This window comes from Rana temporaria, chromosome 2 (assembly GCF_905171775.1).
Source record: "Rana temporaria chromosome 2, aRanTem1.1, whole genome shotgun sequence".
Lineage (NCBI taxonomy): Eukaryota > Metazoa > Chordata > Amphibia > Anura > Ranidae > Rana > Rana temporaria.
In genome coordinates this window covers 209,172,530-209,186,370 of record NC_053490.1, presented here as the reverse complement: position 1 = coordinate 209,186,370, position 13,841 = coordinate 209,172,530, and the positions used below count along the sequence as shown (strand labels likewise).

Sequence of the window (13,841 nt, the reverse complement as noted above, 5' to 3'; positions counted from 1 at the left end):
AAAATACAATTCTTTACTGTTCGTTCTCAGAGCTGTATATTCAATAAAATGGTTAACATTTTAGAACACAACCTCTCACACCACCATGGGTACCCATATACATGTATTTAGTTACAGAATATCCAAAATATATTCAAATCTTAATAGTCTTTAAAAGGTCTCTATAAATTGATGAATCCTAACCTGTTGGAAGGGACAAGAATAATTCTAAAATACCACAATCTTAACTCATCTATAAATGAGTTCAAAAAGATATGCATCAATCTGTCTGCACCTTTATTTCAACATGAGGTAATCCCAAACTTGAGGAAAAACGCCCAAAAAAGGAGTAAATGTTGTATGTATAGCGGTGTAATGATAGGCATTAATAAGCCAAAGGGATTTATTCACTAAAGACAGATGGGCCATTCCAGATGTAAAAGATGGCGCTTGTCCTTGAGCTATAACAATCTACTTTAAAAGCAGGGTAAAAACCACAGACACAACAGTGCTAATGCGTTTTGGCCATAAAAATGCATTAGCCATAGCAAACTGAACATCAGACTGTTGCCTGTACTTAAGTCCACCCTTTGAGCCAGTTCAATGGGGGAGTTTTTAAATAAAGGCAGCAGTCTGCTGTTCAGCTTGCTATGACTAAGGCCTTTTTCGGCTGAAACATGTTAGTGCTTTTGTGTCTATAAAATGCAGACAAGGCAGGAATGTAAAGTTCTTCCCTGGGCCAGGATCCTTTATGATTTATGTATGCATTGTCTGACAATCCTGGTGAGATGACCCGCCCCATCAGGAACGACCAAAAATGTCCAAAGGGCCAGAATGTTGATCAGGAAACCAGATCCTTTTAGCTTCTAAAGTTCCTAACACCAAAAAAGTGTCCAGAAATCTGTGTGAATTGGGTACCTGTCAGAACTAGGTAGCCCCCCCCAAAAAAAATATTACATGCCAAATGTGCCAGGGGAGGAAGACAAAACAGAGCCTCCCCTGTCTATACAGCTCAAACCATATGATCAGCTAGACGACTGCTTCCTTAACAGGAGGTCATTCAGATATCCCACAATTGTGACGCCCTGGTCCCATAGCAAAGTTAGCAGAGAAGCCAGGACCTTGGTGAACACTCAAAGTGTAGAGAATAGCCTGAATGACAAGACCACACTGAAAAGTGGTGGGAGCTCACAGCAACACAATTTCTGTTATGAGGGGGAAAAAAATAGGGACATGCAAGTCTGCATGCCTGAAGTCCACAGAGGCCAAAAAAATCTGGAGGCGAAAATTCTGGGATGTCAAAGTTAGGCTCCTTTGTAGATGCAAAGCAAGCAGCACAGGAACCATTAGTGGATTGTGAGCTGGAGGCATTCTGTATAGTGGGACTATTCCACATACGTGTCTAGAACACAGCATGTTGCACAATAGGTCAGGGGCAACACAGCTCGGCTTTAAATATTTACATAGTAGCTGTTGGGAGGAGAGGTTCAGGTGACCAGGTCACTGTAGGTGTGTTACCCGAGAAAAGATCTGTTACTTGCAGGGAGGCTCTTCCTCAATGCTCTACAGTGGAAAAAACATGTGGATCACATGCTACACCATCAAATCAGTGCCTCAGTGTGAACCCTTTTTGTGGTAAGCTGACAAAGTGGTCTCTGTAACCAGATGGCCTCCAGTGCTTTGCCCACACAGTCCATCAAAAGGGAGTCTTCAGAGGCAGGGTCACATCCCAGCTCTAGACCCAGAAAGTGCACTGCAGCTATAGAACACAGTACAGCCATGACCAAAAAGTTTTGAGAATGACACAAATACAAATTTTCACAAAGTCTGCTGCCTCAGTTTTTGAGATGGGAAATTGCATATACTCCAGAATGTTATGAAGAGTGATCAGACGAATTGCAATGAAATGCAAAGTTCCTCTTTGCCATGACAATTAACTTATCCCATAAAAAAAAATCCACTGCATTTGTGAAGAAGGCTTCAGGGTGCCCAAAAAAGTCCAGCAAGCGCCAGGACCGTCTCCTAAAGAGGATTCAGCTGCGGGATCGGAGTTCCACCAGTGCAGAGCTTGCTCAGGAATGGCAGCAGGCAGGTGTGAGCGCATCTGCACGCACAGTGAGGCGAAGACTTTTGGAAGATGGCCTGGTGTCAAGAAGGGCAGCAAGGAAGCCACTTCTCTCCAAAAAAAACAAAAAAAAAAAAACATCAGGGACAGATTGATCTTCTGCAGAAAATATGGTGAATGGACTGCTGAGGACTGGGGCAAAGTCATATTCTCCGATGAAGCCTCTTTCCGATTGTTTGGGGCCTCAGGAAAAAGGCTTGTCCAGAGAAGAAAAGGTGAGCGCTACCATCAGTCCTGTGTCATGCCAACAGTAAAGCATCCTGAGATCATTCATGTGTGGGGTTGCTTCTCATTCAAGGGAGTGGGCTCACTCACAATTTTGCCCAAAAACACAGCCATGAATAAAGAATGGTACCAAAACACCCTCCAACAGCAACTTCTTCCAACAATCCAAGTTTGGTGAAGAACAATGCATTTTCCAGCACGATGGAGCACCGTGCCATAAGGCAAAAGTGATAACCAAGTTGCTCGGGGACCAAAACGTTGACATTTTGGGTCCATGGACTGGAAACTGCCCAGATCTCAATCCATAGAGAACTTGTGGTCAATCCTCAAGAGGCGGGTGGACAAACAAAAACCCACTAATTCTGACAAACTCCAAGAAGTGATTATGAAAGAATGGGTTGCCATCAGTCAGGAATTGGCCCAGAAGTTGATTGAGAGCATGCCCAGTCGAATTGCAGAGGTCCTGAAAAAGAAGGGCCAACACTGCAAATACTGACTCTTTGCATAAATGTCATGTAATTGTCGATAAAAGCCTTTGAAACGTATGAAGTGCGTGTAATTATATTTCACTACATCCCAGAAACAACTGAAACAAAGATCTAAAAGCAGTTTAGCAGGAAACTTTGTGAAAACTAATATTTGCGTCATTCTCAAAACTTTTGGCCACAACTGTACATTCCGGTCTTAAAAATAAAAATCACTCATTGCCTGAAGGTCATATTCCAAGGCAGTCTCCAAAAGGCGTTGCAGAGGAAAAGTCAATACTATTAGCTGCCTATCAGCTAAAGGCAGCAGCAAGTAGTATGTTTTACACCATACTTATGGCACCACTCCCTTCTAGAGAAGCTAGAGTGGCTGTTGCGCAGGATTAGATTAGATTGTTTAAAGATAAGCTGCCATTGGTGACAGTGCTCTTGATAATGCCAGTTCATTACAGAGCTATACATGCACTGTTCCAAGGACATTAATGGATCAGTCTCTAACTTTTTTTTTTTAAAGTTTGGGATTACTTTATTATGAAATAATGGCACAAAAGTTATACATTATATTGAGCTCATTTATAGAGTTTAAATTCTGGTATTTTATTAGGTTTACTATGGACTCTATAAATTTCAAGGCCCCCTCCAAACAGCTTGTGATTTATCAAAGTATGGAGGACTTTTGAAAAATATGATAGTGGTGCGAGGTTTGTTCCTAAAGCCTGGTACACACAACTTTTTCCCCCCCGTTTAGCAGGGCTGAACGAAAAGAAAACTGACCATTAAGAAGCAGCCGCTGTACTATCTTATGTTCATACAGTGATCTCCCCTGCTGTGCTATTGTGATCTGATTTGGCCCCCCCTTCTGCCAGAACACTCCAGTCTGCGCTGATCAGGAGTCGATCAGCAGACCCTTTTCAGTCATGTCGGCTTGTTGGACCAGCTGCAGTACACACATGCCGAATGTCGGCCAGTTTCCATTGAACCGGCCGATGTCGCCTGAGATTCGGCCTGTGTGTACTAGGCCTTAATGTTTTTAGATTATTGAATATACAGCTATGTAAACAATAAGGCCTCTTTCACACAAGGTGGATACCGTTTTAATTTGCTGGAGATCTGATCCCCTGCTGATCGAAGCAGAGCAGGAGGATGACACATTTGTGACTGCTCAGTTTCTGCATACAGAGCCCACTCTGCCCTCAGACCTGGAGGTAGGCAGGTGTAAACGGACAAATATGTTCACTTGTCTGTCAATAGGAATGCATGGACCTTCCCAATCAGGTCTGCTGAAGAACTGGCCGGTGACCATGATTAAAACACCCATGTAAAAGGGACCAAAAGATATACAACCTTCTCTATGTAGGATTTGTTTGATCATTTTGGTACTGTTTTAATGACTATGGATATGAATTTATCTTACGATAATCTTAAGTACCCCCGTGACTTCAGACCATTTTGAGGTTTTGTAGTCTCTTCAGCTGTTTTTAGAAATGTCTTGCAAAAGCAGATTTAGTGCTACTTTACGGTGAAAACCATTATATTATTTAATTTTAAATAGCTCAAATAACCTTCTCAAGGCAGATATATTATCATTATGCAACATTTACAAAAAAAATAATAAAAAAAGAAAAATAATGTACAGGAGCGACAATTTATATATAGAACTACATTAAAATGCTTTGTTTCCATTTTCTTAACCTATGCTGTTGGGGGGGGGGGGGGGGGGGGTTGGGTGGCTGGTGGTGGAAAAAAGAAAAGAAAGAATCCAGCATATATTATACTCAGTTTTAGAATATGACCTACAATTCGGTCAGACTGTGTAGCTGAGAGATCTTCTTACAGAAGAAAGGCACCATGGTACACAATGTTACATTAAATATAAACTTTGTCTATACAAATAAACTTTCTACTATATTTTTCAGAAGTTTGATAAAGCCAGATAACTTGTAAAAAAAAATGTTTAAAATCCCTCTGCTTATATACTTTTTTCTTCTTTTAAAGCTCTGACAAAACTAACATATGTACATAAAACTGACAAAACAATCCTGTACCGCCAATTTCCATCAATATTTTCATATATTGAAACAGAGTAAATTCACTAAAACGTAATTGTGCAAATAGAAAAATATAAATAGGAGTCTTTTACATATATATAAATTTATAAAAAAGTTGTTTCTTGCATATCCCCGATGCCTGTGGTCCTAATTACCATTTCTGGAAAAACACTGCTTGAGCTTTGATTGGAATCTTTGGGAATACTTAAACCTGATGGAAATATAGAAGAGTCTTTGGATGTGTCCTGAACACTAACAGATGGCTGCTTTGGCCTTCCAGAATCCTTAAACAAAGGAGTAGATGTGATCCAGTTTACCAATCCAATGTCAGATTGATCCTTGCTTGGATCCCATTTCAACATCTCATCTACACAAAAGGCTTCCAAAGAAGAGTCATGGTTGTAAGGCTGGGCAAAAGCCCCCAACTGGTCTTTTATCTTAAAAGAAAACGAAGGATCTGGACCTGTATAGTTCATTTCAGGTGATCCTTTAACTTGATTAGCAAAGCACAACATTTGAGTCTCTTTCTCTTGATCAACAATGGTTTCTGTCTGGTTCCTTCCAAGATGAAATTCACTAACCGTTGATATGGTAGTACTGATTTGTTTTTCTGGCACAGGTGCACTGTGAGAATGTAGCCTGTTTGCAATATGAGTGAGGCATTCTGGATGAGCTTTCAGTACTTGACGACCAACCTGTACTTGTGTTGGAAACATCGTTCCTTGGATGGACTTATATAGAAACCTAAAAGTAATTAAAGTCAAATAAGCTTATAAGTACATGAAAAACAGCAATGCAAATACAATAAGGCTTAGTTCACACTGCTGTGACCCCCAAAGTCCTGTAACTTTCAGTGCAACTTTGGAAATCATAACAATGCAGTGTGACACCCATTACTGAACTTACAAAATCATCTAAAGTCACAGCTAAAGTCAAACAACTTCCTTGCAACATTTGCGATTTCATGATTGTAGTCTATGGCGCACACATAGCACAAGGAAAATATAGAAAGGTAGTGCAGTTTTTTTTTTTTTTTGACGCTGCGACATGAGTCACAGCAATTAAGACAACGACCATTGAAATGACTGTGTTTTAAATTGTCATGCGGCTTTCACGTTACAGCAAGTTGAATGAGGACTCGCAGCAGTGTAAACAAAGGTTTAGTAAACAGACACTGCACTCATGTTGCCAGGAGTCCAGTGCAGAAAGCACTAGGAGTTTGGCTACCAAGGGGTAACCCATTTAACAGAGCATACATCGCCATTTATTACACTGGACAGAGGCGATGGTGCAGATCCACAGTCCAGTCAGGAGTTAATGGACAGAAAGGTGAAACAAATTGCTTAATTATTAAGGTAGAACTACGGCCAAATCTTTTTCTTTATTATGAATAGAATAAGGGAGGGTTATAACACCCCTATAAGTAATTTTTGCCATCTGTGTACCATTGGGAAAAATTGACAAAAATCCCTCTAAAGTGAAGGAATCCCTTGGGGTCACCAGAACTAGTGTTCCTATTGGAAGATACACTATATTGCCAAAAGTATTACAACACCCGTGTTTACACACACACACATGAACTGCAATGGCAACCCAGTCTTAGTCCATAGGGTTCAATATTGAAAGGCCTGGCTCAAAGTCTCCACTCTAATTCATCTCAAAGGAGTTCTATCGGGTTGAGGTCAGGACTATGTGCAGGCCAGTCAAGTTCCTCTATTGCAAACTTGCACATTCAGGTCATTATGGACCTTGCTTTGTGCACTGGTCCAAATCATTTAGTGGAGGTGGTGTGGGGTTGTTTTTCAGGGGTTGGGCTTTGCCCCTTAGTTCCAGTGAAGGAAACTCCTAAGGCATCAGCATACCAAGATATTTTGGAAAAAAGGTCATGCTCCCAGCTTTGTGGGAACAGTTTGGGAATGGCTCCTTCATGTTCCAACATGACTATGCACCAGTGCATTATACAAGGTCCATTAAGACTGGCCTGCACAAAGTCCTGACTTCAACCTGTTTAAACACTTTTGGGATGAATTTGAGCGGAGACTGCGAGCCAGGCCTTCTCATTCACATCAGAAGAATGGTCAAATGTTTCCATAGACACACTCCTAAACCTGGTGGACAGCCTTCCCAGAAGAGTTGAAGCTGTTATAGCTGCAAAGGGTGAGCCAACTCAATACTGAACCATATGTCCTAAGACTGGGATGCCAATAAAGTTAAATTGGTGTAAAGGCAGGCGTCCCAATACTTTTGGTAATATAGTGTATATCCACTATTCCTGTTCTGGCGACACCCAAAAAAAATGTGGGATATTCTCTCACTTGCACTTCCAGCAACAATTGTAAACATGACAAATCGAGAGAGAGTGTGAATCTCCCCAACGGGGCACAGACAGCAACAAATACCCGACAGGTGTTTTAATCCCTCTCCATTATATAAAAGTATAAATAAAAAGGCAAAAAACTTAGGTGTGTAACCTCCCCAGCTGTGCAGTATACAAAATATGGCTAAATCACCACAAGACAGGCTGTATGGTATTACAAACCCTTTGGCATGTAGAACAGTAAAATGATACCCATTTCTACAGTGAACTCGCATTTTCATTATGAGAGCCAATATCGGTCTCCTGGTTATACTAAGGACAGGTGTTCTACATATTGAAGTTGGCTGAGCCACCCACAGTTTTTCAATATCTCATCTGTGATACCTCCCAGCCACATGGAGATGGTCCCCAAAAGCAAATCCCCTCAAATTCTCATATCATAGTTAGTAATAAATACATTATGGAAGTTCAACATGTATAAAATACAACCTCAATGTATGGCAACATAAAATGGAAAATGACCAAAGAAAAAAAAAAATGAACAGAACTTAAAATACCTGGGTAATAAAGCAGCAATGGGTGACAATGTACAAATTAAATAAAACAAAGGATTGGTGAGGAGTCTCTGCATGGTCCAGTATGGGTTTGATGGAGGGTTGCATGTTGGGCAGGATGAATTGTAAATCAAAGCCACAAAGAAAAACAGAAGTATGCTGAACACAATCGTGGACACATTGATCCAAGTCTGGAAACATAAAAAGGTATCAGTCAAGTTACTATCAATACACACAACATGGAAAACCTACTAGTAAGAGTGCAGAGCCATAAAAGCAAATATGTGAAGACAGGCACTAGCAATGCAAAGCTGGCTTGGGCCTGCCCAATCACACTTGCATACTGATAAAACTCAGCAAAGACAAAAGTTCTGACATGTATACCATTGAATATAAAACTACACTATACTGCCTTAAAAATACATTTGCACATATACAACCCAATGCTAAAAATGTTGGGACACTAAAATCTACATAAAACAGAATGCAATGTTTTGCAAATTTCATAAACCCATGAGTTATTTACAATAGAAACATATCACATGTTTAAAGTAAATGTTACTTGCAGCAACACTGTAAATGTCTGGGAACTGAGGAGACCAGTTGCTGGAGTTTTGGGAGAGGAATGTTGTCCTATTCTTGCCCGATATAGTATTCTAACTGCTCAACATTTCCGGCGGCACTTTTGTCATATTTTTTGTTTAAAAGATGCAGCAAAAACTCAGTTGGTGAAATGTCTGGGCTGCAGGCAGGCCAGGTAAGCACCTGGACTTTTCTACTATAAAGCCATGCTGTTGTCAGATATTGTATGCAGTTTAGCATTGTCTTCTGAAATATGGAAGGCCTTTCCTTAACCGCTTGCCGACCAGTCGCCGTAGTTGTACGGCGGCAGGTCGGCTAGGCTGAGCGAGATCACGTAATATTACGTCATCTCGCATTTCAGCCAATAGGGGCGCGCGCCCCTCCTGGTGATGACGCACGTGCCCGATCACCGCCGGGCGATCGCTTGTTACAGAGCGAGAACCGGGAGGTGTGAGTGTAAACACACAGCTCCCAGTCCTGTCAGGGGGGGGGGGAGGGAATGCCTGATCATCTGTTCATACAATGTATGAACAGCGATCAGTCATTTCCCCAAGTCAGTCCCACCCCCCTTCAGTTAGAACACACACAGGGAACATATTTAACCCCTTCCTCGCCCCCTAGTGTTAACCACTTCCTTGCCAGTGGCATTTTTATAGTAATCAATGCATTTTTATAGCACTGATCGCTATAAAAAATGCCAATGGTCCCAAAAATGTGTCAAAAGTGTTCGCCGTAAGGTCGCAGTACCGATAAAAATCGCTGATCGCCGCCATTACTAGTAAAAAAAAAAGATAATTAATAAAAATGCCATAAAACTATGCCCTATTTTGTAGACGCTATAACTTTTGCGCTAACCAATCAATAAACGCTTATTGCGTTTTTTTTTACGAAAAATATGTAGAAGAATACGTATCGGCCTAAACTGAGGAAAAAATATTTTTTTAATATATATTTTTGGGGATATTACAGCTAAAAGTAAAAAATATATATTTTTTTCAAAATTTCAGCTCTATTTTTGTTTATAGTGCAAAAAATAAAAACCGCAGAGGTGATCAAATACCACCAAAAGAAAGCTCCATTTGTGCGGAAAAAAAAGAACGCCAATTTTGTTTGGGAGCCACGTCGCAGTACCGCGCAATTGTCAGTTAAAGCGACGCAGTGCCGAATCGCAAAAAGTGGCCCGGTCATTGACCAGCAATATGGTCCGGGACTGAATTGGTTAAAAAATAAATAAAAAAAAAAACCACACACACAGTCTGGATGGGAACCTATAATTAAGCACAGGATGTTTGTGTGAAACGAGTCTACGTGACCTTGTGTTGGTGTCTTTGGTGTTATCACTTTGAGCAATAAAAGGCAAATCGGAAATCCTGGATGTGCAGCCATTTCTTTTCTTACATGGCTGGGAACCTATGCTGCTCTAAAACCTAGATCTACAGTGCATCCGGAGAGTATTCACTTCACACATTTTTTTTATGTTACAGCCTTATTTCAAAATGAATAATTTTCCCTTAAAATTCTACAAACAATAACCCATAATGACAAAGTGAAAGAAGTTTGTTGAAATCTGTGCAAATTTATTAAAGAGGAAAATCACGAACACAAGTTGTGACGGTATCGGTATGATATCCCCGTCAACGTTCCCTTCTTCCCATGACGAAAATCACCCCAATATTCCACGAGGAGGGATATCCCTGGAATCGCCCAGAAAGCCACACATGAGACCAGCTTACTGCTTGAACAACACAGACTTTAATGTTATAACACACAGCTTATATGTCATTTCCAAAACTGTTACAATGACAAATCTCCGCCCCCCTCACACTGGGGCTTCCATACAGATGACTAGGTAGACACGACGGGGCCGATGCTGAAACACATTTTCTTTAGACAATGACATCAATGACGCTGAGCACTAGCTGTACTGAATACATCAACCAGACCGCTCGACCCCGCATATAGAGAGATAATTACCACAATGAAGCAATCAGAATAATTAACACAAGCCACTTAAACCCAGCTCTCCTTCACACAACACAATAGATCAATTAACCTTTAGAAATAGTGAGGGGACATTAGCACATCAATAACCTGGCTAGCAGGGAGCAGTAAACTGAGACATATAGGCAAATGTATCACAATGGCCCCCCTTTTGCTCCCTGCTCCGGCAAACCCAGTTGGACCTTCCCTGGTCCAGTAGGGTTGACGGGTTCAGAGCTATTAGTCAGAGGTTAACTCCGTTTGGCATGACTGACCTCCCTTGGCACCTGCTTCAGACTCAGGTATGTCACCGGGTCGTCAGATCACACGCCGGTCAGTCCCCAAGTCTTTGTGCGATCTGCAAAGTCACCAGAAGTCAGTGTGAAGACAGCGAATGGGTCTGTGCGCCGCCGTCTAGGTGTCCCGCTATGGGAGGGGGCAGGTTATGGCTCTGAAGTGACAATCCCAGGAGATTCATAAAAAGAAAAAGTTATATTTGTTGAAATGCTGTAGCACTGGTGCTCAGAGTCCGGGGGGGGGGGGGGGGGGGGGGGGAGATGAATCAGAGCCCCATAAGGTCAGCCACCCCCTGCTCCCTCCGCAGCCGCCGGTTCTCCTCTTGGAGCTTCTCCAGCTCCATCTCCAGTTCATGCTGCTGTGACCTCAGGTGGTTGTTCTCCTCCTCCATGCGGCTTATGCACTCCTCCAGCTCTATGTACTCACGGATCAGCTCCTGCTTGCTCATGTCCTGCAGGCTCTCCACGTGGTCCATCATCAGGAACTGGGTGGTGGTGTAAGGGGCCACCGGTGGGCCCTTGGCGAACATCTCGGCACGCATCTGGGACGCCCGCTGCGACTCCCTCTCCTCCAGTCGCTTCTCCTCCCAGGTCCGCTGGTTATACGGCTTCCAGGACCTCTTCTTCTTGAAGGGTGGCCGGCGGTGCCTCTTTCTGCCCCGCTCCCTCCAGGGCCCCTCCGGCTCAGGGCTGTCGCCCATGACCAGCTGACAATGGTGTTCCCTGTTGTCCGTAATAACAGATTGTACCATGAGGGCTTCGTAAGGGGTGCCCAATGGTTCTTCCTGACCCAGCTCCTTTGGATCCCAAGCCGAGTCTACACAATGGGCTGCTGCTGGTGGGCGGTACCCAGGTTGAGACCAATGTGACCTGGTGTTGTCATTCATGGGGCAATTCTGCTTGAAGTGACCCAGCTGTTTGCACCGGAAGCAGCGTTGTTCGTTGCCCTCCTGGCGATGATAGCGAGGGCTAGATGTCACCGGTCTGTTAGGAGGTTGGTATCTAGCGGTTGGTGGGTGTGAGGGCACCGTTTGTGGTGGAGGTTGTTCCTGTGGTGTGACCTGGTTCGTCTTGCGAGTATCTGCATATTCATCCGCCAACTTCGCGGCCTCTGGTAGAGTCATGGGCCTGCGATCTCTCACCCAATCTTTGACGTCCGTCTGGATGCGATTGTAAAATTGCTCCAGGAGCATTAGTTGCAAAATGTCCTCTGCGGTGGTGGCCTGGCTGCTGTTAGCCCAGTTAGAGGCCGACCGGGACAGCTGGCATGCCCATTCCGCATAAGAGTCTTTCGTGGTTTTGCGTGAGTCCCTGAACTTCTGTCGGTGGGACTCTGGGGTTACTGCATAACGAGCCAGGAGCGCTTCTTTAACCCTGGCGTAGCTATGGATATCCTGATCTGGCACGGTCCGGAAAGCATCAGAAGCTTTGCCTGACAGTTTGCCTGACAATATTGCAACCCAGTCTCCTCTAGCTATTCGGTGCAGGTTACATTGTCGCTCAAAGTCTGCCAGGTAGTTATCAATCTCACAGTCCTTTTCATCAAAAGCTTTAAAAGCGCTAAACGGAATCTTCCTTGCGTCTGCTGTGCTGTACTCACTGTTTGGAGAATGTGCGGCTGCTTGTTGGACTGCTGCCAGTTTTAACTGTAGTTCTGCGTCCCTTATTTGTTTATCCTTCTGTAGTTCTGCGTCCCTTATTTCTTTAGCCTCCTTCGCTAACAGGTCCATCACTTTCAGTACCACATCTGCCGTTGGGTTCGGGCCGAACCACGCTAGCTTCTCTCTCATTAGCTTGTTGGCTGGCGATTCCTCCTCCTGAATCACTGGTGTCTCCATCTCTTGTACTGCTGGCGTTGCTGCAATCCCGTCCTCCTGGTCTAGCTCCATTGATTCTGCTATGATGACCCGCTTGGTTTTGTTGCTAGCAATCCTTCCACGAACTTCCAGTAGTTCTTCCAGTGTCTGCTTGGAATCCGGGTGTGAAGGGGAATAGAAGGGAAAAATCCCACTGCTACCAACCAATTGTGACGGTATCGGTATGATATCCCCGTCAACGTTCCCTTCTTCCCATGACGAAAATCACCCCAATATTCCACGAGGAGGGATATCCCTGGAATCGCCCAGAAAGCCACACGAGACCAGCTTACTGCTTGAACAACACAGACTTTAATGTTATAACACACAGCTTATATGTCATTTCCAAAACTGTTACAATGACAAATCTCCGCCCCCCCTCACACTGGGGCTTCCATACAGATGACTAGGTAGACACGACGGGGCCGATGCTGAAACACATTTTCTTTAGACAATGACATCAATGACGCTGAGCACTAGCTGTACTGAATACATCAACCAGACCGCTCGACCCCGCATATAGAGAGATAATTACCACAATGAAGCAATCAGAATAATTAACACAAGCCACTTAAACCCAGCTCTCCTTCACACAACACAATAGATCAATTAACCTTTAGAAATAGTGAGGGGACATTAGCACATCAATAACCTGGCTAGCAGGGAGCAGTAAACTGAGACATATAGGCAAATGTATCACACAAGTATATCCTAAAACAAGGCAGAAAAGCATTAGGTTACCAAAAATGTACTTTTTTGGTTACTACACCCAATACGGTAACCAGGTCTAATAGAAAGTACATAACAGCCCATTACAGGAGAAATACTTATTCTGTTTTCTTGTACAGATAAAGTAATTTCACATACACTTTGTTAACAGTGCTATAAGCCCTTTGCGACCATTTATGCATTTGCTGCCCTCCCTTTTAATACTTGTGTTTTATTTTTTTTAAGTCTAACATTTCTTCTTCTACAGCCTGCTTGACTATTGCCATATTGACCAAATTATTTTTTCAGGGGTATGTATTTCAATAAACTCATACAATGAAGGATGTCAAGAGGAGGTGTTGTTCCAAGAGCAAATATCCTTTAGTAAGGCACTGCAGTATCTGCAGTATGAAGTTTCTCCAGTTGAATGGGGGTAAGCTGTTGCTTTAAATGACAGGAGTCTGGCACCAAGACCCAACATACATAGCACAGCACAGCCATGCCGTTACATCTAAAAAGTAGCACTGGAGTTATGGACTAAATTTAAAAGACAATGTGGGAGTCAGTCAGCTCTCTGTGCTAGATGAGGAAATGGTTCAAATAATCGGCAGCCATGCCAATTTAAGGCTATCCAAAGACCATGGAATGTGAAGAGCTTTGAAACTACAGCAGGTGTAGGATATTCA

At 43.0% G+C, this 13,841-nt stretch overlaps 1 protein-coding gene across 1 annotated transcript in view; it reads right to left on the bottom strand.

Annotated features, from left to right (window-relative positions):
* Positions 1–4,579: 4,579 nt before the first annotated feature.
* Positions 4,580–13,841, bottom strand: part of ATP10A (ATPase phospholipid transporting 10A (putative)) — a 181,637-nt gene continuing 172,375 nt past the window's right edge. The window contains exons 20-21 of the mRNA XM_040336320.1: positions 7,737–7,924; positions 4,580–5,606 (exon numbers count right to left, since the gene is read on the bottom strand). Coding sequence (XP_040192254.1) covers positions 4,967–5,606; positions 7,737–7,924 — 828 coding nt within the window. The 3' untranslated portion in view covers positions 4,580–4,966. The remainder of the gene's footprint in view (positions 5,607–7,736; positions 7,925–13,841) is intronic.